The sequence below is a fragment of the Megascapheus bottae genome, chromosome 20 (genome assembly GCF_031878675.1).
Source record: "Megascapheus bottae isolate mThoBot1 chromosome 20, mThoBot2.hap1, whole genome shotgun sequence".
Taxonomy (NCBI): Eukaryota; Metazoa; Chordata; class Mammalia; order Rodentia; family Geomyidae; genus Megascapheus; species Megascapheus bottae.
The window spans coordinates 42,326,990-42,352,166 of NC_143528.1; the positions used below are offsets into that span (position 1 = coordinate 42,326,990).

Below are 25,177 nucleotides of genomic sequence, written 5' to 3' on the forward strand. Positions count from 1 at the left end.
TCACTTTATATTCATAGAGAGCTGTCAATTCTGCTGAAGCCTTTTCCACTTGTCATCTCATTTAACTAAATTATGCTGTGGGATTGGACCTGCCTTCTGGACCATGTCCACACCGAGAGGCCTGGCTGGCCGGCCTTTACGTGATTTCATTCTGGACTCCTGGAAACTTCCCTGGGCTTGGGCTCCTGCAGGAGACATCCAGAGATGGTGGTATTCCTGCAAAGCTCATCCTCACGCTCCTACTGGGGTCCCAGGCCCTTGCTCCTCCTTTCCCCAGTGCTCCTCCTTTCCGCAGTGCAGCTGTGATCCCCTAAGTGCACCTCAGTAGAAAGCCAGACGCCCTTCCCTGCTCCTGGAGTAGGGCGTCCTTAGCTCTGCAAACCGGCTCCCAGAGGGTTACTGGATTTAATCTTGGAGTATTAGATAGTACTTTTGAGCTCCAGGACATGTTCTTAAAAATCAAAAATTGATCTAGTTGGTCTAAAAAGTTGTTCAATTCTGAGGATTCTCTGTTGCGATTTTGCCTGGTTGATCTGCCCATGGGGGAGAGTGGTGAGTTAAAGTCACCAACAATCACTGTGTTTCAATCTATGTGTGGTTTTAGTGAAAGTAAAGTTCGCTTGATGAAGTTCGGAGCTCCGGGATTAGGTGAGTAGATATTTAGGATGGTTATGTCCTCCTGGAGGAAAGATCCCTTTATTAGTATGTAGTAACCTTCTTTGTCTTTTCTCACTAATTTTAGTTTGAAGTCTATTTTACCTGATATGAGGATGGCAACTCCAGCCTGTTTATGGGGGCCATTAGCTGGGTAAACTTTATTCCAGCCTTTCACTTTCAAAAAATGTTTGGGTTTTGGGGGCAAGATGTGTCTCTTGAAGACTGCAGAACTTTGGAATTCTATGCTGCTGCCAGAAAGAACAACATCGCCCCATTTGTAAGGAAATGGAAAGACTTAGAAAAAAATCATAATAAGTGAAGTAAGCCAGACTCAAAGGAACATAGGATCCATGGTTTCCCTCATTTGTCATAATCAGTAGAAACCTTGGGCTCTCCTAGCAGAGATTTACAATAGAGCAAAACCTAGATACATAAGACCATATAGTAGGATGCTAAATGAAAGGATCTCCAGGATATAGAAACAAAAGCCATATAATGAGTGATTGTTGTCCTTAATGTACTATGTTATCTCATCTCTTTTGCTGTCCCTTGGTTATCTCATATTGTACAATATTTCACTTTGTTATCTGATATATTGTATATATGCATATTTGGTTATTTGAAGTTGGATAAGGAAGGGGGGAAAACAAGATGAGGGGTGGGGATGGGGAAGGGAAATGGGGACCAAGACATGAGAAAGGGTATCAATGTGTGTGAAGTAATGCACTTCTATCTGGTGAATATAATGTAATCCTTCTATTAATTACAGTAAAAATATATGGAAAAAAAATCCAGAATTGGTACAAATGGCAGATACCTCTGGTGTGTGCCTGGGGTCAGCCAGAGCTCCCTTTTCTTGGACTCAGTCCTCAGTAGGTGGGGACAGATTCTCCGCCCTGTGTGAAGTCTTCAGATGTGGCCTGAACTCTTCTGACAAGATGGCTGCACATCCAACTTCCTCCAGAGGGAGGGGGAGGAAATGGGGCTGAAGCCAACGCTCCCAAGAGCCCAACAGGGCAGGCAGCACGCTGGCCAGTGACTGGGAAAATGTTTGACACAGGAGGACTCAGAATTCACTCAGTTGAAGGAGTAGTGGACGGAGTCTAGGGCCAGGAGACCTCCAGCAGACAACATCCTCCGGTCATGTAGGCTTCTGGAAACCAGTTAGCTACTGCGGACCTGAGGAAGTAAGGACATTTTGCTGTCCCTTTGTCACTTTCTCTTGACTGCCAGCTCTCTGAGATGGCTCCAATGCCCCACAGGATACCAGTCCCCAGCCCTCCAGTTAGGGTACTATGATGTGCTGAGAACTTGCCATTCTTGGTTCCTCCAAGCATGTCCATGGCTCAGCTGCTGTTGAGGAGAGCTACAGAGATTGGAGCAGGGTTACAGTCCCTGGGTCAGGGACTGGCCAGCCGAGCGGGGAATCTAGTGGGCAGGAGGTCCGGGGTCGGGGCAGATTTAGCCTCAGCCCCAGTTGAGGCCCTAGTAGTCACCAAACCTGTTTCCACAGGGTCTAAAGGGGGATCGTGTTTAACTCTGTGTGCAGTGATTCCAACAGTTTCCCTTTGGGGACACCCATGTGTCTTCAGACACCAGCCTAGAACCGTCTGGAGTGAGCGGTGGAGCCGATGGGGCTCCAGGGGTGAGGACAGGGAGGTGGCTGGAATCTCAGTGCCATCTGACTGTACCTGGTCCCTGTTTCTCATCTCCACCTCGGCCGTCAAGCCTGCCCTGGGGCTTCCTCCGCGGGGATAGTGGTGAGGTGACCAACTGAAGGGGCCACCCAAAAGTCACGAGAAACATAAAAGCAGCCATCTGGGGAAAGCCTCGGGGACTCAGAACAAGGAGCGAGCCGAGTGAAATCTCCCCAGTCGCGGCAGTCCACTCAGAACGCCCTTCCCTGGCCTTCTGTCAGGAATGATGGCGGAATCTGCCTGGCATTGCCCTGGAGTGATGTCCCCCTCCTCTGGCGCGGGCTTTGAGGTGACTTCCAGTGATGTCAGTGGCTGCCCTGAAGGTCTGATGTGATCCCCGGTGAGGCACTGAGGTGCGACCCTTCGCCTTTGCCAGCCCATGCTTGTTGCAGGAGGGACATCCACCTGCAGCACTCAGTGACAGCCGGCCTTTCCTGGTGTGGCCTGGTGCACCACGCTTGCTGGAGTCCTGGGAAGTCGCCATGGAGAAGGGTGGAGCCCGGCTGCTCCAGGCTTGGTTCCACAGTGCAGAATTCTCCCGGAAAGGAATTTCTTCCCCGAATCATCTGTGGGAAATAGGGTGTATTGCTCAAGGGAGAATTAAAGAGAATTAAAAGTCAAGTTCAAGTGAATTCAGTAAGTGTTTTCTAAATGCTTAATGTGTGAACTTACGCTAGTGTAGACACAAGGGACATTCGTGGTCTTTAAGAAAACTGGTGTAAAAAAGGAAAGGAATTGATTCTTCAAAGTGGAATTGGCTAAAGGACAAGTTAAAAGGGATTTGCTTGATTTTAAGTCAGTTTTCCTCATCTCTTTATCTGAGTCTTAAATGTTTGTATAAGTCTGATGCCTTGTCTGTTTTTCATACTTTCACAATCCCAAATTTGAATGAAATCAATTTCTTCTGCAGTGCTGAAGGCAGAGCCCCAGGCCTTGTATGAGCTAAGCAAGGTTTTCTCACACTGGGATACTGCCCAGTCTTTGATACTCTTGAGATAAGGGCTCAAACTTGGAATGTCTTCAGACTTATGCTAAAATTTTAAATGATTAGAAAGATAAAACTTGATTGGAATTAAAATGTTTAATCCCTAAATCATGCATTTATAACTTTATAATGTTATCAAGTTATATCTTAACTTTTTCCCCTAAAAAAATCTGTTTTGCTCTACTACCTACATACATCTTTTTCCCAACGTGAGAATAAAGTTATTTAAAGTTACTATCAACTGACTCATTGTTTCCTATATGATGTTTCATCGGAAGATTGGTTTTGAAAAAGTCTGGCATTTTTCTATTTGCATCAAGCTTATGAAATTTGGGGATCTGACACAATGAACACCAGAGGATATATTATCTGTATGACATGAATCATTATATTTACCATTGTACTGGGCCAATGAAGATTTCTGAAGCACCCGCTGAGAGCTCGTCACCACTCCACACTCTGCCTGGGAGAAGATAAGAAAGAAGTCTCCCCAGTCTTGGGCAACTCGAGAGTTGTAGAAGTGCTAACAGCTCCTTGCAAATCAAACTTATAATGGGGTCAGAAAGAAAAGCTATTTGGAGACTGTGATACCTCATTCAATCTTCACACCTTCACTGTGAAATAAACATGCCTCAAACATTTCCAGCAAGACAGCTAAATGTGATTCTCCTGTTGCCTCCTTTCACAGGGGTCCGGACCCCACGGGGACTTGATGTTGGAGGTGCTGAGGTGGATTTTGTTGTCCTTAAGTATCATGATGTGAAGGGGAAGGCAATTTGTAGTCCAGAATAGAGAGGAGCCTTTGAAGTAATGCCCACAGCTGCCCCTCCTCCTGGTGGGGCCTGGCCGGTCCAGAACCCCCAGGGCCCGGGCTCTGCCCGGAAAGCGTTCTTCTCCATGAGAACGCAGAACACGTGGCAGGTGGTGTCTGTTGTAGGAACATGCATGCGCTCCACCTACTTTAGGTATATTGGGACTGAGAGTGTGTCTGTGTGTGTGAGTGTGTGTGTGTGTGCGCATGTGCGACTCTATAAGCAGATAGACAGACCGACCATGAATATCCATTTGTGAATGGAAAATACGTGTTCTAATTTGAGATAGCCCCGTGTATTTTTCTGCCAGGCTTCCTTTGAACCACAACCTTCTGAATAGTTCGGACTCTGATCCCCTCGTTCCTGGCTCTGGGCTTTTGGTAGGAATAGATTCCCACTAATTCTTGTCCACGCTGGCCCTGAGGAGTGATGCTCCTATTTCTTGAGTTGCTGGGTTTACAGACATTTACCACCATACCCAGACTAGATAGTCTTATGAAGGCATACTAGAAGAAGGTCAGGAAAGAACAGGCCTTATGTTTAAAGTGCAGATTACCAGAGAACTTGTGTTTTTGACACAAACAGTTAAAATCCAATTGTGAGCTATAAGCTCTCAGTGTGTAGGTGCTAGGCCTGGGTGAAAAGAATGTAAAAAATTGTTTTCTTTTGAAGCTGATGGATTTATGGATACGATTTTTGGTTTATTCTTCAGTGTAGATTTTTATCCTGGTAACACTGATTAAATTAGCTGTGTGAACCTGGAGCTATTCTTGTCCTGAAAGCATGAGAGTAAACATGTCATGAACATTTATTCCTACTGTATCTCTAATGCTGTTTTTTCTCCAGATAGCTTTATTTTACTCGAGGATGTGGCAACTTCATATGCGAGCTGTGGATTCTCACCAGTGTAAAAATATAGAGCCTTCTCCTTTAAGAAAATACATCTTCTGTGTGTTTTGTAAAATGGTTGCCGCTCAGGCACTCCAAGCCTTGAAGGCATTTGCTGTTTATATGTTAGGCACAATTTAAAATGTGTTCATAGCTCCAATGCAGCGTCTCGTGTGCCCTGCAAGTGGAACTCAGTAGACATGTTTCACTTCATGTGTGTCTTTTCCTCCACAGTTTTGCCCAGCCACACGTGCGGCAACCCCGGGGAGATCCTGAAGGGCGTCCTGCACGGGTCGAGGTTCAACATTGCAGACAAGATCCGCTACAGCTGCCTGCCCGGCTACGTCCTGGAGGGCCACGGAGTCCTGACCTGCAGCGTCAGCCCGGGCAACGGCGCCTCCTGGGACTTCCCGGTTCCCTTCTGCAGAGGTGCGGTTCCCCGGCGTGTGTGGCCCTACTGTGTGCCCAGGGGGAAGGCTTGTGTGTGAGTGTGTGACCTAAGTGTGTGCCCAGAAAGGGGCCCTACTATGTGCCCAGGAGCTGGTCCTGTTGGGTGCTCAGGAAGTGGCCCCTGTGTGTGTATAGGGGTGATCTTAGTGGGTGTCCAAGGGTGACCCTACTGTGCGCCCAGGGAGTGAGGCCTGTGCCCCATGCAGGGGAGCTGACAGGCATGGTTTCCTCTTCAATGGGGGAGTCGCGGGCTGGCCACTCTGCCGCCTTATCCTGCTCCACTCGCTTGGCTAGCTTGATGTAAGCGACCGCCAAGGCCTCCTTTGGTCACTGTGCTGGGCTGTCCCTCACCTCTGCCCAGGAGCCTCACTGGGGCCTCCGTTCTCATCCTGACCTCATCAAACTGAGAAGCTGTGGATGCCCGACTCGCTCTCCCATGTGCTCTGTCCACCTTCTCCACGCTCCCAAATCCAGAAACATAAACGAAGACGTTATTCCTCCTGCTCATTGCTGGGATTCCTCCTGCCCATTGCTGGGATTCCTCCTGCCCATTGCTGGGATTCCTTGCAAGACCAGTTACCTTTCCTGAATCCTTGCAATTGCGAGCCTTTCTGGTGAAAGTATTTTCTATTGGGATCTTTAAGGGAGCATAGATCCAAACTTAAATTTGTCCATAAACAAAAGTATAGATGGTACTGGTGGAGCTTTCAATGAATTCCAAAATAACTTTGTAAGCATGAGAATTTATTCTCACTTCTTGTTGGAGATATTATTTGATGGAATATTTCTTAAAGGGAAGTCTGACATTGGTCTGTTTCCTTATTGGTGCCTGGTAGATTGGCTTGTCTGTGGTACTGGGTGTTGAACCCAAGGCAGGTTTTGCAAGGTGGCTCAGTTTCCCCAGAGTCCTGGCCTCTAATGCATTTGCCTTGGTTTTGTTTTGGCAATAGGACCTTTGCCTCCCTGGACTTCAAACTGGTCTCTGCCTCCCCTGTAGAAGGGATTCCAGTCCTCAAAATCCAGAACTAGGCTCCAACCCCAGCTCTTCCACACAGTCCCACAATTAGTCCACCGACGCCCCCCCCCCCCCGATTCCCCCCACCAGGCGTCCTCTCAGCTCCCCACCCGTGGCCCTGGCTCCACTCCCCTCTCAGTATGGAGAGCCAGACTTCTTCTGTCTCTGCTCTCCCTGCATCCCTTACATCTCCAGGGACGTTCTTTCTTTTTTGACACTATATTTCATTTGTCTCCATGCCAACTCCCACCACACTCCTTTTCTTGCCTTAAGGGGAAGTTCAGCTTTCTACTTTGTAGCTGTTTTCTGTTGTTTGTGCATTTAACTCAGTTGTAACTTTCTAACATTAGAATTCTGAGTCACTGTATCTTTATTTCCTTCTACATGAAAAGTGTTATCTATATAACTGTACTACTAACCATTATTAGGCTCACATTTCCCCCAATGTTTTTTTTAAATGGAAGAGTCTAGTCTATGATTGCAGAATTATACACCTTATAAAATAGATTATATATCTTATACAGTCAGCATTCACATAACTCTCACATCTTTCCTATCCTAAAACCAGTTTTTACTAAATCCCAATGATGTCAAGATGCTTTTGTGGTTATAAATACCTCCGACCTGCATATTAATAAATATATATTAAAGGTTGCATTTTCAGTACTTAGCCTAGTAAGGACTTAAAGGGCATTAAATAAGACATTTTTGGAAGACACAATAGCTTCATATTGATTGGGATAACTAGATCACAAAGAAAAAAATTTGATGATGGAGTTCTTATAAATGTGCAGATGTGGCATATCCAGAAGAAACATAAGTGAATTTTGGCTATGTAGGGTGAGTTGATTTCTCAAAGTAAAATGAAAATACATCTTGCTTCCCAAAAGTTCTGGTTATTTCATTCCAGGAACTGCTTGAGGGTTCCTTCACAAATGTCATTAGCAAGAGCCCTCAGAGACGTTGAGCACAGCAGCAGGCCTCGCCTGAACAGCAAGGGAACAGTGTAGCCGTGCATGGAGTCGCCTGATTCTCCTGTAGAACACACGTTCCATGCATAGCATGGTGGGAGACGGGGTCACCCCCCCCCGTGGCTGCCCTGGGATGCTGCCCTTTGGGAACATGAACTGGTCGTTCCAGACGGATGAGAGGACCTGGCTCTAACAAGGCCGGAACCACCACCCACAACTGACAAATTGTCCTTCCAAAGTCCGTCCTGCAGCTCTCATAGATAGAGAGGAGGCCCCCCACTCACAGCCTGGCACCCTCAATGGCCACGGTCCAGGAAGCCATTGTCACAAACGCTGCCCTGTGTGCCAGCTCGACGACTGTGGCGGCATGACTGCCGTGGAAAGTCAGCTGCGACATGAGCCCGTGACCTTTCAGCTCAAAGGTCACCGTGAGATGCGGCCAGGAGCACAGGCTGGATCCTGGGGTGCGGGTGTCTGCGCCATGTGTGCGCTTGGATTGCCATCCTTCCACGTGGAGCCTCCACTTGAGGAGAGTTCACACGAGGTCTTTGTCTCCGTTTTTGCCTGTTTTGTAAGTAGAGCCAACGGCTCAAGCGCGATCTCGTTCTCTGCTCGTGTCACAGTCAAGGGGAGCACTGCCGACATGCGCTTGTTCTCAGTCAATGGTTCAGACGCTGTGCCCGGCTGCAAAGGTTGGAGTTGCCGGCCTGTTCCATCCAGGGGTGCACGCTGCGGCTGTGGACCTGGCTGGGCCCAACAGAGGGCTTTTGTTCCCTGTACACACACAGGCCTGTAACACGCACACCATCTGCCACAACCCGGTGAGACGCCATGCGCCACAGTTTCGCCTCATTGGCGGAGACATTTCCTTTCGCTGAGTTGTATGGTCTTCACTATTTAATATCCCTCCTTATTTTTATCTGAGAGCTGAAACACATGAGAATGTTGGTGCCATAGAGATCCACGTAGAAATCACATGCTCAGGTATTCCCTCTTGGAAATACAGGTGGCCTCTCCCACCCCATGGAGAGCGATGGACCTCCCCGAATTACACATGGTTGCTCGGCACACGCTGACCCGAGCCAGCCCTCGCCTGTGTTGGCACTGTCCCCTGGCCACCAAAGCAAGCCAGCGCCGTGAGCTGGACGCAAGGCTGGATATCTACCGTGGCACTCCCCACGTGTTTAACTCCGGCTCTCTGCACGGGGGCTTCATTCTGACACGTCTACCTGTGAACTCCATGCACCCTGACCGTCTGGTCACCAGCTCTGTCTCTCTCTTCCCTCCTCCCCAAACACGTTAATACTCTTCATTGTTCCATCTTCACACACGGGTGACGTGGGACCCTATGCCCCTGTTTGTGCCCCTGCCCGCCTCCTCCACGAGTGCCCATGCCCTGGGCAGAACACCATGCCGTGGTCGTCCAGTGTGAGCCCCTTGTTCACAGGGCTCTGCCCTGCTCCCACCTGTGGCTTTACTCTACTTCACCACATGACCCTCCACTACTGTCCCTGCATTTCCTTTCTTGGAAAAACATCCATTTTAATAATGAATCAATTAAGCTGGCACATCCAAACAGTTGCTACAGTCCACATAAACTGTTGATGAAGTAGTTTGTGTCTCTCAAATTGGTTTGAAACTCAGGTGTCTATCTTAAAGTTATCTGAGCACTCACTGGACGCTATTCATATTTCATGTGTCAGGAGCTTTATACGCTGGTGACCAGTGGACAACACAGTTCAGATTTAGACAAACATGGACGCTTCCATTTGTCTTCTGTTTTAATGTTCGTAGACACATGGTGTTTTAGAAAATACCTTTTCATGTCATGGCATCAGGTAGACGTATAAGGACTGATAGGAAAATGAATCTGAAATGATAAAATGTGTTACTCTCACTGGAACTTTTCTTATCTGCTCAGCAATTGCTAAAAACTTTCTGAAACAGAAGCTTATTGCAAAACTAGTTTAGGGAAAAGCCAAGACTTAGATAGGTCTTGATTAAACCAAATTTTATCCTTAAGCCAAATCTCATCTGAGACTCTGCCTAGGTTGGGGAAGATATGACATCAGTATCTAGTGAGTGAGTACTAGGAAAGATGTGAAGGCTCTGGGCCCAGGAACCATCTCTATCTGATGGTCCTCAATAGAAAGAAAGGAAGCATTCTGCCTGTCGGCACAAGGACGGAATGAAAGGAGTGTTTTTCCAAGTCCTTAAGTTACAATGAGGGCCAGAAACTCACGGGTGACAGCAGAGCCCTGTGTCCCAGACCCCAGAGGCTAGGTGGGCCTCATCCCAGCTCTGTTAGCTGCATCCCGGATCTTCTGCAAATGTATTTGCTTTATTTATTTTAAGCTCTTTGGTCTCCATGTGATCTGTGAGACATTTCTTTCTAGTACTATTCTAAAGATGATTTGAATAAGTCAGGTTTAATGTCTTTGCAATGAGCCTGACACAGTGAAATGCTAACTGTGTCAGCTATTAAATACTGTTGCTATAATACTGCACATTCTACTCCGGGAAACAACTTTGGGGTTTGTAAGTGCCTGGAATCAAATGGCAAACTGAAAGGAAATTCATGTAAACAACAAAGTCTTAATGTTAGTAGCTTGTCCAGATTCTGCACCTTATCGACATTCTTTGCAATGTGAGCCGTGATGAAGCTGAGTTAAGGAGAGAAAATTGTCCAAAAGCACAAGCACAAGACAAAGCAGAGGCTTAGCAAGTACGCTTAAAGAGGAAAGGCGAATTTTCTTTCCTATGCGACTATTTATCCTAACAGAGTAAGGGAGGGCTGTGCAGGTGTCTGCATGCCTGGTACTCGTGACATCTGTGCATGGCACACAGTGTTGAACTGGAGGCCTTGCAGTGGCACAGGCACAGGAGCAGAGAGCGTCCTGGCAGTGGAGAGGCATCCTGTCTTCAGGTGTCTCAGATTCCGTGGGCCTTGTCTTCCTTGGCTTTCAGGAATAATAACTGTCGTATTTTACATGCTTATTCCTTCCTGCTGACTCTCCCAAACCATGGAGGGAGACATAGCCAGGAGCCAGGACATTTCCAAGGTCACTTACTGCCGGTGGAGATTTGCTGTACTCTGGAATCTGTAGGTGCAGAGTTGATCTTTTTGGGGGCTATTTTCCCCTGGACACTGTGTCTGGAGACTGTTCAGTCCCCAAATCTGTAGGTGTAGTTGTCCTCCCTTGGACACTAAGGTGAAGAGATAATTTCCCTTCTCACATTCGGGTAAGAGTTTATGAAAAATACCTGTGTGGTGAGGTTTCCCTCCCTTTCCCATTTGTGAGAAAAAGAAATATGTTTAAAGGGCATACACTCAGAAATATGAGGGGAGTGCTGGACCCTGGATTACATAAACCTTTTCTGCCTGAGAAATAAATACAAGGCCCTCCTAAGGCTCAGGAGGAACAGAGGGTGGTGATGGCTGGCTGTGTCTAATATGGAGGTGAGGCTGCATCTAGGAATACAGGCCGGTGTCACCACCACACGGCAGCTCTGTGACAGGTGAGCCGTGATGCCTTTGTCCTGCTTTACCCTGGCCTGTTCTACTTTCAGCGTGAAAACCAGCACTGAAGAGTTGACCAGTGACAAGTCCAAGTCTTGAGAGGTCAGGTCTATAGCCACAGATGAGGAAGGTGTCAAAACCTGCTTTTCACTTTCTTTTGTGACTCCATTTCCACCTTGTGTGGGAAAGATTTACAGGAGGAAATGTTGTTTTATGTCTGTTTGGTTTGATTCCAAATAGAAATGTGATCTGCAAGCCACAGAACAAGAACAGTGTCTTGTCAGAAACAATGTCTGCTTATTCAGTAAAGTTTCAATCCTATGTTCTGTTTAACTGTACACATTCATTTAGGATAAATATTCACCTAAGTGTGTCAAAACGTATTGTCACTGTGGTGTGATGGTTTCAGGGAATACAGGATAGGACAGCTGTTTTGATTTTTTATAAGAGTTGGATGATAATATCCATTTTAGGATAAAATTCTGTGTTCTTGGAGAGTAAGAGATAGTGGGACACTGCCACTAAACAAAGAGCTCGAAGCAACACCAGACCATCTTTTAATCAACCTTCTAAATACTGCATGCTCAGGCTTCTTTGAAGGCACTCGGGTCTGAGGGTGCCTTTATTGGATAAACCTTGTACAAGGTGAATGCAAATGACAATCTACCTCTGGCCAAGGCTCTAGAAAATGCCAGATGAGGCTTCTAATTGCAGGCATTCTGCAGCTCATGGTAAAAAGGAGGAAAAGAGGGGGAAGATGGCCCTGCAAGGTCGCAGCAGGCCTGGCAGCCAAGCTGAGGTATATGCTAAGAATCCCATCCTACTGTACAGTCCGGCTGTTTCAGTCCCGCTGCAGACGCCACACCGTGAGGGGACCGGTCATGTCAGAATGGAGCAATCCTGAAGGAGACTGTCGAAGGCACTCTCCATCCAGAAAGCCGGGGTTTAAATTAAGTTGGAGTGGTTTTTGACAATTTAATTTTACGTTCTTTTCTTGCACACTGTGCAATGCACTGCAAGGTGCATGTAGCCAACACTGGAAAAGAAACAATAGAAAAAATATGAATATTAAACTGTACCTCATCTCCACATTTTGCTTCTTCGCGATGGCACTGGCTTTCTTCTAAGTGTGCTGTTTATGCTATCTCATTAATTACAAGCTCTTAATGAGCTTAGAACATAATCATAAGCATCTCTGCCAATTATCTTCCGTGTTGTGAATAACTTTATGGTATTCCTCCATTAGTGTTCTGTACCCAGTACAATATGAGGTGTAGAGCTGTGAGACAGACTGCCGGTGTCTCAGCGGGAGCCTCTCGCGTGACAGCTAGTCGTCTAAAAGGTTCATCGGCGAGGGCTTTGCCATTCAATGCTAACTTTGGCAGTTGCTAGCTGGCACATTTGTGACAAGCTATTTTCTTCTAAGCTCTGCTTCCCAATCTGTTAAATTTGACTGATAGGATTTTAAGTCTCACAAAAGGGGCTGATGAAGACTGGGTGATTTTACTCAGTGTTCTGTTCCCCTCCTTTGTATTCGGGTTGCAATTGCTGCCATGGAAGGAAGGTAAACTTCAGCCTCAGAACACTTCCCTTCACGTTCTCCTTTTGAGTTAGCCTCCCAGAGCAAACATTTCAACTCTAGGGGTGTAGTCAGATCCTCAATAGTTACTAATTCTTAGTTACCTCTCTGCATAACAGAATGTATGTTAGTGCTTCCAGTATTATTGGGCACACAAGGCTACAGTACACATTTCTGTACATATAGCATTGCTTTTGTTTCTTCTGTCCATTTCCAAGAAGTGGTACTGTGCTTTTCCAAATTACAGAACAAATTTCCTGGGCCGTATTAATTTTGTCAACATCAAAGTAAGATTTTACACTAGCATTCTCTTCATTCTCCTCTGGTTCAGTGGCATTAGTATTGTACTACATGTTGTTTGAATTTCCTTTTGTTTTCCAAGACAGTCATAGAGTATTGGTACCCGTGACATCTCAGAAGTCAGATTGTCTGTTGGGACAATTAAAGTCAACTTGTTAGCACATATGTGCTTTTAGTTCTTCCCTGGTAATTTTCACCTGCCCTGGAGCACAGGGTGAGCTGTCACCATGGACTGGAAGAGTCTTTTGTGTTCTCTTGGGAATGCCCAGTGGTGTGCTGTGCAGGGAAGGATGGAGATGCTGGGGTGGAGAGCCGAGGTGGAGGGGCAGGGCAGGGCAGTGAGGGCTGAGGGGAGGAAATTCAGGAGGTGTCTCAAGGTCAGACGCGGAGTGGCTGTGGGCCACAGACTCACCACGGCGAAGGAACCTGCATGAAGTGTGATCACCACATCCATGTGTTGCTCTGCAAATTTGATTCTCAGGAGAGCTCCTGAGAGAAAACGAGCTCTGGGGGGGACAAGGACCTGAATTGTGATGATGGCAATGAGGGTGACTATCCCATGGAGGCTGTGTAGTGACAGATAGCGGGGGTGGCTGAGAGGCCCAGCTGTCCAAGAATGCCTGGCTGACTTAGCAGCAACGACGAAGGCAGAACTCGAGGGGATGAGAGTTAGAAACTATGGTGGAAGTTGAAATAGTCCAGGTGGATGAGGAAACGTGCAAACGCTCTCGGTAACTAGAAGGTGTGTGTAGATTCTGCTGACAGGAGAGGACGTGATCTGGAGCAGCCATTTCTGCTCAGAGCCTCCCAGTGCTTTGTGCCCGGGCCAGGCCAGAAGCAGGAGCCTCCTTCCAAGGACCTCCAAGTTCCAGCATCTGCGGAACGCATCCATCTGTCCCCTCCAGAAGAACATGAGCAAATGTGGGGATTTTCGCTAAGAAGAGCTGCTGGATTTCAGGGGAGCCAGTTAAAGTATGCCAGCAGGATGGAAAGGAAGAGATTAGGGGATCCACAAGAAGACTCGGACACTCATGAGAGAATGAGAGGTGGGGGTAAAAGTGACCCAGGAGAGGATGCCTGCTGGCAGAGACAGAACGGAAAGGCAGGAAGGATAGGACTGCCGTGGACATAAAGATGGTGGGGGAGCTCATGCCTCTGAGTTTTCACCACCCTTGAAAGAATGGAAGCTGGGTGAATAGCCCAGTTTAGACCACTCGGTGTGGGGTGAGCCCAGGGAATAGGGAATGGGACGGTTACCTGAAGCTGTAAACACTAACGTTTAAGACAACCTGCTCCATAAGATTTGAATAGCTCTGGTGCAGTGGCTGCGCTGTGCCTGATAATGACAGCAGGTGCTTTTGCATGGTGAGTGGATAACCTGTCCGGTGAGAAGCATTTGGCAAATACTGTTCAACCATGTTCATGTTATAGGGATCCAAACCGCAATAAAGACAAAGCAAGAGCTGCCCGAAAGAGACACAAGCGTGGCGCACCCGAGCCCATGTGACGTCAGTGTGCTCACGGGGGCTGTCGAGGGGGTCTCAAGGCCCGGGTGGGGTGCTGTGTGGTCCCTCAGCAGCGCGGACTCGATGCACACTGCACTGCACGGCGCGCATTCCTCATTTCCATCCCAGCTATGTCTGCCTGGGGTTTTAAGGAATAGTTGTGGGACTGTGCTCCCGATTGTGTGCCCGGCACCTCACCAACGTGAACAGGGGACCTAGGGACTTCCCCGGTGACATCGGAGCTGCTCATCTAGCACAGAGGCTGCAGCCAGCGCAGCTGTGCCATAACTCAGCTCCTGATCCAGCTGTTCTGCATTGCTCCAATGCTTTCGATTTCTACCACAGATACCAACAGTCTTCTAAATAATGTTCTGCTCTATATCTTGAACTGTATTTGTAAGTTAGATTCCTAGCACAGTTTATACTCACACGGGAAATATATCTGAAAGTTGAGAAGAATAAAGTTAGTTGAAATATAGAAATGCATGCACTCTGCATCCCTGTGCTTGTCTCAGCCCTGTTGTAGAAATGGACTTTGAATTGCAAACTTGGAGGTAGCTTGTTTCCAGTTTACTGTTTACAATAATTCAGTCATCAAGTGGTTCATGTGCCCCAGTAGAGACAGAAACCAGGTAAGCAGGGATCTGTCCACAGTGGAGACATGCTGGGAGGAGCTGTGAATCCTGAACCGCAGGAAATGAGCGAGAGTAACGGTTACAATATTGCCATTTCAATTCACTCAAGACCAGACCTGCTTCTCAGGGGGACCAGCAATGCTGACTAAACTGAAAAATGAACAGTAATCCTGCCGAGCTTTCTAGATAATATATAGAATACGAATCGTGGTCACACCCAAGATAATTAGCAAAGAAAGGGTTCAAATCTCGTTCAATGCCTTATTGAATAGAAATAGAATCTTGTGACATTCTTATCAGTGTATGTGGATCAGAAAGGAAAAGTTACATAATATAAGTATCATTTAACTTCTCTGGCTGACCCAGTACTAGCTTTCATTTTGTGTGTTGGCAATTACATACTGCGTCTCATTTTATTAATGTAGTCATAGATCCTACACTGTTATCCTGTTTTATATAAAATATATTTGTAAGACACTATAGATTTAAAAATTTGTATTCCATTATTATGACACATTTTCGTAAGCAATGCATTTTTATCATTCCATATTTCTATCATTATGGGGAAGTGGTTCCCATTACTCTTTAGTAAGATATTAAGAAAAGTTTCCATTCCACTCAGTAAAAATTTCATCATTTAGTGACATTGTGGAAAACGTACCATCGTACCTCTAAAATCAAACGAGAGATAAATTCACCAAATCAGACTTTCACACTGTTTCCCAATTCACAAATTTACAGTTAAACAATAAGTTTTGAGGTCGATAAATACATTTTGAGGTAGAGAATGTTTTGAAATGTGTTTGAAAACTGTTTATTACATTGTTTTGAAATAAACTTACTTTTTAAATTTGTTTATCAGAAATATTGGCTCTGGAACTGAGTGCTGAATAGTAGGACTTACCTATCGTCAGAGTGCTAAGCGTTCAAAGCCAGATAACAGTCTGGGCTGCATGGAAGGAACTTGTTCATACACACACACACACACACACACACACACACACACACACACACGCGCGCGCGCGCACACACACGCACACACATGCACACACCCACACACCCACACAGTGTGTATAGATGGATGTGTGTGTATATGTATGTATACACATATATACCACACACACACATATATATTGTTGTATATGTCCTTTCCTTAACTGTTATGTGGATATATTTTAGAAAATAAAATATCTTAACAAATAAGATTTCTATCAGGGGTACCCCGGGGTGTCACCACACACACACCCTCTGAACTAGAGAAGGTGCTCTGGAATTTAATTGTTCACCTTGGTGAGCATCGTGGAGTACTTTTGCTTTCTTCCATCCGCTGACACCCAAAGGAGGTGCTGTGCGGGTCACGCAGGCTCGTTATTGCTGCTGTGGGGTCTCACCATAAATACACATCCGTGGAGGCGTGGCAACCTCCAGCCCTGCTCGGCTGGTAGGCTGCCATCGCAGACACTTACAGGAATCCACCATCCATCCATGACTCCCCCCCCCCCCACGAACCTGGCAGGGCGTTGGGCATGCTGTGCTGATCTGTAGAATGCTTAGACGATGTGGAACGCTGCACCAGCCAATGCATTTCCCTGCTCCCCTGTAGCATGTGACAAGATAGCCTGGAAGTCCGGGCAGCAGGGCAGGGGCGCAGGCTGGGCTGACCCTCGTCCCCCTCTGTCCTCGCGGGCTGACCCTCGTCCCCTCTGTCCTCTGGGCCTGGCTGACCCTTGTCCCCTCTCCCCTCTCCCGCAGCGGAAGGCGCCTGTGGCGGCACGCTGCGCGGCACGGGAAGCCCCATCTCCAGCCCCCACTTCCCCTCCGAGTACGACAACAACGCCGACTGCACCTGGACGGTGCTGGCCGAGCCGGGGGACACCATCGCGCTGGTCTTCACTGACTTCCAGCTGGAGGAGGGCTACGACTTCCTGGAGATCAGCGGCACCGAGGCGCCGTCCATCTGGTGAGTCCTGCGCGCCTCCCGCCCAGGCCGGGCCTGGCCGGGGCCCACACTGGCCGTTCTCTGCTTGGCACAAGCGCCCCCGTTCCCCTCCTCTTGTGACCTCTGCACGGTCAGAGAGGTGACCCGTTCCCCTCCTCTGAGTCACCACTGCGTGCTCTCCCCCACCGCGCCCCACCCCAGGCCGTCCTGGTCCTGCCGCGCACCCCGTGCCCCGGCTGCCTGTGCGCCTCGTGGGGCGGCAGGAGAGGGACAGAAGACATCCAGGCCTTGCCCCGTCGGACTCTTCCCCTTTGGTTATTTGACAGTTTGGTGACTTAAAACCTGCCACAGCGCGGGAGCTGCCAGCCAGCTTGGGAACATGAATAATGGACGGCAGGGAAGCCTGCCCGGGTAGCTGAGGCAGAGGGGACGGAGAAAGAGCAAGGACAAACGTTTCCACAGGTTCAAAGCTTTAGTTCAGCACAGCGGTTAGAACATTAAAAATGTCCAGTGTGAAACCTTCTGAAAAGATCACTGTTCATTTGAAGCCAATTACTGTTCCCTTGAATTGAAATGTACCTTTTCACCCCTACAAAACACCAAGTACGACACTCATACTCAAGGACACGCTCTTTCCTTTCATGTTTTTGTCCTTAGGTGAAATAGTATTAGAATTAGAGAGAGGAAATAAAGCTAAGACTTTACCTCCTTCTCATCTTGGAACATTTTCTTCAACTTGAGCAATCCCCTCAGACAGGGCATGTCCTGTTTTACAGAGTTTTAACTTTAAATACTCAAGCAGTTGTTGGAATTGTGATTTATTGCCCACTGTTGAAGATGAGACTTAATGAAAATAAATGCCAACCGGAGGATCTGAGGCTGCCACCATGGCTTCCACCAGGAATAACACTACACCCGGGGGCAAGCGTGTCTGTAAAAGGAGAGGCGATCTCAGCCAGGCATGGTGGCTCACGCCTGTAATCCTGGCTACCCAGGAGGTTGAAATCTGAGGATCAAGGTTCAAAGCCAGCCCAGGCAAAAAAGGACCTGAGACTCTTATCTCCAGTTAACAACTAGAAAAGGAAAGTGGGGCTTGGCTCAAGGGTAGGGCAGTAACCTTGAGCTGAAGAGCTCAGGGACAGCACCCAGGCCAAGTTCAAGTTCCATGACCCACAAAAAAAAAAAAGGAGAGGCTGTCTTTAAAATTTACCTTTGTAAATTAATTCTTTCAGCTTCTCATGAGTGACTGTTTTCTGCCTGTCATTTCCAGAGAATCCGGTGACCCAACACTCTCGAACTTTAACACTACATGATTTCCTTTTTCAGAAAGCAATTGAAGTAGAAAAGATATGGTGCACCAGTCTCAGAAAATTGTATGTTATGTCACAGGCTACCATTTGTAGGAATTCCACAATGGTGCTCAGTCCAGGTCTTCTTTCACCTGGGGTACTTGGGAGAGAGGTGGAAAACTTCAGATCAGCTTTGTTCATATCAATCAGTTCTGGTGATTGTTTTGGTCAAAGTTTATATAAGGAAGAGAAAGAACATGATTAGAATGTGGATGTCAACATCAATGTCTGAAATAAAATTAGAAAATCTAGGTGAGATGCCAATAGAGATGAGAGAAGGCTGAGAAGAGATGAGAAAGGCTCATTCACACACACACACACACACACACACACACACACACACACACACACACACACACCAGGGCCTTCCATGCACCGTCACCAAAGATGGGCTAAGAAGGCAGAAAACATGGCTTTACCTAGTACACCGCATCCCTCTCTTCATCTCTCTATCCTCTGTGCAGTCTCCTTCATCTCTGCCTTTAACCTGGTCTTAATCACATAGCGGTAACTGAATTTAGGGGTAGATCCCAAAAAGTCTGAAAGGAAAGCTCTCGGTCAGCTGGGAGCTGAGTCTGTGTGCCATGTGCAAAGGGCGCAGCGTGGCCTGGGGCGAGAGCAGCTCTGGGGCTGCCTGTCATGGACAGAAGTCAGCAGGCCTGGCCTCGGGGCCCTGCTGCGCCTTCAGTGGGGCCTCTGATGGGAAGACTTTTCCCAGCTCTGGACATTCCCCCAAAGGACAGGGCAACGGCGGGGCTCACAGTGCCCTCAAGCTTAGATGCCGTTCCCTCCGGAACAAGTCCACTCTGCTGCCCACGGGCCTGGCCTGCTTCCTCTGAAAGCTGTTAGTAACTTAGCCAGGGTGGCACTCCTGTCCGTGTTCCCATGTGGATCCTACGGCCCAGTTTGCTGGGCATAAAAGATCTATGGAGTTGTTAGTATTACTGTTGTCTCCTAAGACTTTCTCCACTGTGGGGAGGAGCAAAGCAAGATGCACACAGAGCTGCCTGAGCAAGGGCCCCTGGCACGGCCGTCGACGGTGCAGTCCTGCCCACCACTGGCCGGGATGCCATTCCCAGCCACGCCAGGCGTGTCATCAGTGGAGGGAGGATCTCTCTCGCTGCAGCATGGGCCCTGAGCCTGGGGCAGATAACTGGCACAGGAGAAAGGGGCCAGCTGAAGAGTGACTCAGCACCTCCCGTTCCATCTGCCTCGGGTCAGTAAAGACAAAGAGCTGTGCACTTAGTGCTTATTGCAATTATAACAAGCATTGTTTTGACACAACCACAGTAGTACCAGTATTAAATGGAAATCACTTCATTCAATTATGCTTCAGTGGAGGGAGGCCAAAAAGGAAGAGGTTGTTTCCTGGATAATCATCGAGAACACCCCCAACAGATACGTTTTAAGTAGAAAACAGAATAATTTGAAACACTCTTTGAAGATTCAGACAAATGAATTTGATAGGGCTTATCTTTAAAGGACTATTATTTTACTGACATTCTCTGAAATGTTTAATGGCCCAAATTGGTATATTTAAAAGATTTACCCATCCTGGAATGGCAAGAAGAATATAGAGGAGGGTAGATATAACCTCTTCTCAAAGACAAGGTCACCTCACAGAGACAGGAGCCCTGTGCTAATGGTCATGAGTGGAAGAAGAAGTCACACGTGTAATTTTCCAATAATCTGTTTTGAAAGGCCTTAGTACACAAGCAAGGGCACTCAAAGTAGAAGCTACTTGGAAATGTTGCAAGGAACAATAATAGAATTATCTTTATTGTCATTAAATTTGGAGCGAAATTACAAAGTAAACTAACTACCTGTTATGTCAGTTACTATGACAACAATTTGGCAAGTCCCAAAGCAGTGAGTGGTTCGGTGCCACAGTCCCCCGTCCATCAAACGGGGCGTGGTTATTGGCAGGCAGATCCCCATGCTGGCTCGTCTTTACTCAGATCTTGATTTTATCCAGGTTGGCTTTCTTCCTGCGCCTACTCTACTAGAAAACTATCATTTCTAGCTCACTTTCTAACTAGTAACTCTGATTATTTCCATGCAATTAAGAATACCTGCCAGCAAGATTACACAAATGTTTTCTTTTGTTTTGTTTTTTTCCCTGCAGTGATTTGACGATATTGCATATAAGCTACTCATAGCTCTAGAATGCAGAGAAGAATAGAAATCAATTTCATTTCAGCGTTTGCCTGCTATGATTTTTTTAATTGAGACATGATTGTGGAAGGGATTAAGGTTATATTGTCTTGGAAGGAAACAGTGAACGAGTATATTCTTGTCTTTAGAATCTGCACTTTAATAGCAGGAATAATCTGCTGCCCCCCTTGCTACGTGACATGCATGTGCAGGAGGGACGAGTAAACAAGTGCAGTAGAATGTGGAAACGGGAACGGTGAGGGGCACCTGCCAGATGAAACCCCCTAAACAGGGCCCCCTCAACCTGCCGCTTCCTGCTTCACTCTCGCCCCAGTGGCCAGCCCCCTTCCCACTACATCTGTCCTGAGATTCTCTTCTGTCTTCCTCCACGTGTGAGCCCTGGGACAGAACACTAGGAAGACAATGCTTTGACTAAAACAGGTGGAACAACCCTTTCTGGAAACACCAGTGGAGAGGTGAGAGGGTTCCTCCAGACCTGCAGTCCCAGGCCACGCTCTGGACTGTGTCACTGGGACTCTGAGGGGTCCAGGACCTGCTGAGTCACAGGCCCCATCTCCTGAGCCAGCACAAATACCCTTTTGCGGACTTGGACAGTGGATATGTTAAAAAACAAAATCCAAACAAACACAAAGAAGCTCTGTAACTAGCCCTTTGTTATTTTGCTCAGATTAGCCCAGCACGGCTCCACTATTAAATCAGTCTAATCAGTGAGTGGCAGAAGCCAAAACAAGACTTCAAAGAAACAGAGTGGCTGAGTGAGCTTCAAAGAACACTCCAAGGGTCAATTAACACCTGCAATGTTTACCCAACTTGTCACTTAATTGATAATTGACTTGATGTATATTTAATCTCTAATGAGGAAGGTTGCAGTGGCACAACTCTGAACAACAGACTCCCTAGAGCCAAACCTCCCATGCTCCTGCCCCAAGCCAACAGACATGAACGGTGAACGCTGCTCCCTCCCATAGCATGCGAGCCGCATACTTTAAATGCATCTTGCAGAATATTTGCAAAACCAGCAGAGAGCTGCTCTCTGCCCTCCGTGGGGCTTCCTCTCATGGTAGTAGCGCGTTCCACATGGCAGTGTGATTGTATCAGCCTTGAGACAAGCTGCGATGACCGTGCAAACCTCACAGCCTCCCTGTACATCTTCATTTCAACTTTCAGTCCCCACTCTGGAACGTTAATTTGTCGCTTTCTTCTAAAAGTCTGTTCGATCTCACGGAGCACTGGTTAGGAGCATAAGGTAATTTTGCTCAATCCAGCCCTCACCCCACAATGTGGTCCTGGTGCACCTGGGCCCTCCTGTGGGCCCGCAGAGGTCCTCTCTGAACACGGAGGCCGGGGCGGGCTCTCATCCTGTCTTCCTCCTTACGCAGTGAGAGGTCCTCTGAAGGACCGTGCACTACTTCCTAGTACCACGACATGCTATGTCATGTGGATGTGGGTTTTGTGACTGCGTATCGTGAAGGTGTGGGTTTGGGGGTTGTGGTTGTAGAATGGCCAGTACCCAGAAAGCTCCACACTCGGGCCTTTTATTGTTCACATCCAGTCCAGGAGGCGCAGATGTGGAGGGGGCAGCAGGTGTCCTCAACGTCCATTTCCACATATTCACTTAGTGACTATCAAAGCCCCGCCGGGGCCAGAGCCACTTCAGAGCCACTGGGAGCAGGGCGAGAGGCGGACCGGCCTGTGTTCATTCAGACGAACCCCCACGCAAACACGGCACTTATACCCTCTTCATGATACCCCAGGAATGTCTGTGGTTTCCAGGTCCTTTCCAAATTCGCATACGTGTTTCAGGCTGCATTTCAGAGTATATTGAAATATTTAAATTACAGACATATTTCTGGCTTCCTTGCAACAATGCCTTTATTGGTAGGTAGACTCTGGGAAAACAGATAGGAAGACTATGAGCTGAATAAATCCATGAATTATGAATAATTTATAAATGAGATGTAAAAATTGTATGCGCTTACTCAAAACCACTGGAGGAGAGTAACAAGAGCACGGGGAGGGCTGTGCTGGGCTAGGACTGGCTGGGACTGGCTTGGAGTGCCTGGGGTGGGCTGGGGGAGGGCTGGGGGAGGGCTGGGGATGGGCTGGGGAGAGCTGGGGGAGGGCTGGGGAGAGCTGGGGGAGGGTTGGGGATGGGCTGGGGGAGAGCTGGGGGAGGGCTGGGGGAGAGCTGGGGGATGGCTAGGGGAGAGCTGGGAGAGGGCTGGGGGAGGGCTGGGCTGGGCTGGGCTGGGCTGGGACTGGCTGAGACTGGCTGGGACTGGCTTGGAGTGCCTGGGGTGGGCTGGGGAGAGCTGGGGGAGGGCTGGCGGTGGGCTGGGCGGCTGTGGTCGGTCTGAGGCATCCTTGTGTGGGGACCTCAGCCTGCCACCCTGTCCAGAGCCCTGGAGAGCCTCTGGCGGTCACAGTGGATGCTTCCACCCCGCCGTGGACAGGGTATTGTCTGGCAGGAAAGCTTCCTTGTTCTTTGCTTATTTCTGAAGAGGATTCTCTGCAGGTGTTCAGTTCTTGCATGATAGAGATGCATGGGGCAGAAGTTCCAGATGCATTAGTTCAGCTCCGGTCTAGGGATGGAATTATTTGAGGGAAAGTGGTGGTAGAGAAATGAGCAAGGGCCAGCTCCCCCACCTCTCACTCCCCATGAGCTTCCTACGCCAGGATGTGCCTGACGTGAGCTACAGATGAGTCACTGTCCTTTAAAAGAAATACTCCTAACATGCTTCTACAAATTATTGCCAGAAACTTGTTTAGAACATACAGAATAACAACAAATTCAAAAACAAAGAACAGTGAAACCAAATTAATTAATGTTAGTGAAAAGATTAAAAGAATGCTAGAGGCAAGAATTAATATTTAATTTTTAATTTCTAGACCTCCATGGCTAACAGAGAAGACTGGCAATTAACCACACTCTCATTACCAGGAAAGACATTTCTAGATTTCTTTTAGGAGTCGTGAACTTTTTTCCCTTAACAGTCAATTTGGAAATAAAGTTTAGGGTGGAGTTTTGTGATTCACATAATAATAAATAGGCTTGTGGCTCTGAGCTGCAAGAATGCAAAATTTTAAAAGAAACTTACCTAGGACTTACTACCCAGAGCTAAAACTCATGCAGTGGTTAAAAGATACAGCTTTTGTGTCCTTACTGAACCAGTCTCCCCACGCAAGGCTCTGTGGCCAGGGGGACAGGACCTCTCCTCCATGACCGGAATGAGTTCACAGCTGGAAATCTTGGCAATGAAGAGACCTGCCAATGTGGAGAGAACAGAAGAAAGCCTGCAGGTTCACAAGTCAGTCCAAGAGGGTCTGTGGTTCATTAAACCAGAGACCACAGGGCAGGAGCAGGACAGGGATGGTGAGGCCTGCCAGGCTGGTGTGCACACCGCAGACGCTCCAGGCAGAGGAAGACGCAAGGTTCCAGAAAGGAGAATGTGTTTCATAGCTGCCCATGATCTCTGGGCAGATATAGGGAATGAAAACGCGATTGCCCCCTTGTGCAGTTCTGTGACAGGACAATATCACAGGAATAACTATCTAGGAAAGACCAAAAATTGGCAGTGCCATCAATCACCAGTCAATGAACAAACAACAGCACTTGTCATGGAAGGAGCGCGTTTGTGGCCAAGGACGACTGGGAGATCCTCAGGGTGGTGTTGGTGAGTTCTCAGCTGTGGTCAGGATGAAGTGTTCAGGAAAGGAGGGTAGCAGTTCATGATGGTGGTGGTGGTGAGTTCTCAGGTGTGTTGAGTTCTCAGCTGTGGTCAGGATGAAGTGTTCAGGAAAGCAGAGTAGCAGTTCATGATGGTGGTGGTGTTGAGTTCTCAGCTGTGGTCAGGTCAGGATAAGGGGGGTAGGATTTTCTCATGGTCGTGTTGATGTCTTACCAGGTGTTGTTCAGGATGAAATGTTCAATCTGTCCGTCCCCGACCTTCCAGGGGTCCTCATGCCCCCAGTGCAATCCCCAACGCCACATGTGGCAGTTCAGTACAGAGAGAAGCCGGGCAGGGCCCTGGGCTGCCAGCCTCAGCCTGTCTCCTCTGGGAGCTGTCACTGACATCCCCCTCTTGCTGAGGTTTCACAGTCTCGTGGACTTTTGCCCTCAAAGTGCTTTTACTGACATCTTTCGTCATTTTGCCTCTTGGGCCATAAAGTTTGCACAGAAGCCCCAGGAAAGGCGTCTGCAGTACTTGCCGCTCTCTCAGCATCTCAGAGGGACACAGTCCACTGATGGCACTGACATGAACACTCTGGGTTCCTGCTGGGCCCTTGAGCTGGACTCCTCTGCGGGAGCTTGCCATGCCTCAGGAGGTGTGGAGTCCAGCAGGGCCAGGGAGGAATCCTGGCTCGGCTCATCTATGAGATCTTTGCCCACCTGGTTTACCCCAGCCAGTTATCCAACCACGCCTCATCTCAAATACCAGGTGTCAACCCAGACTCTGTCTTCTTAAGACAGATTTGATGTCGTTGCCCTCTCCTTATGACGTCAAGCATTATTTTTAAATAATTAATAAACTATTTAGATCCCCTAAGAAAGTGATTTCTGCAGGACTGCAGTAAGGATTGATTTAAATATGTTTTTGCATCTTTGTAATCAAAACAATTTCTTTGCTAGAAATTCTGTACTTATTGTTAGCGTTTAAATGCCTCAGATTTATCAAGTGATTCTTTTTTTGAGAGTGGTG

The 25,177-nt window shown here is 47.7% G+C and overlaps 1 protein-coding gene across 1 annotated transcript in view; it reads left to right on the plus strand.

The window, feature by feature from the left end:
- The window catches only part of Csmd1 (CUB and Sushi multiple domains 1), a 705,832-nt gene that overhangs the window by 302,822 nt on the left and 377,833 nt on the right, over positions 1–25,177 (plus strand). Inside the window, exons 4-5 of the mRNA XM_090353740.1 lie at positions 5,274–5,468; positions 16,767–16,974. Of these exons, the coding sequence (XP_090209866.1) occupies positions 5,274–5,468; positions 16,767–16,974 (403 nt within the window). The remainder of the gene's footprint in view (positions 1–5,273; positions 5,469–16,766; positions 16,975–25,177) is intronic.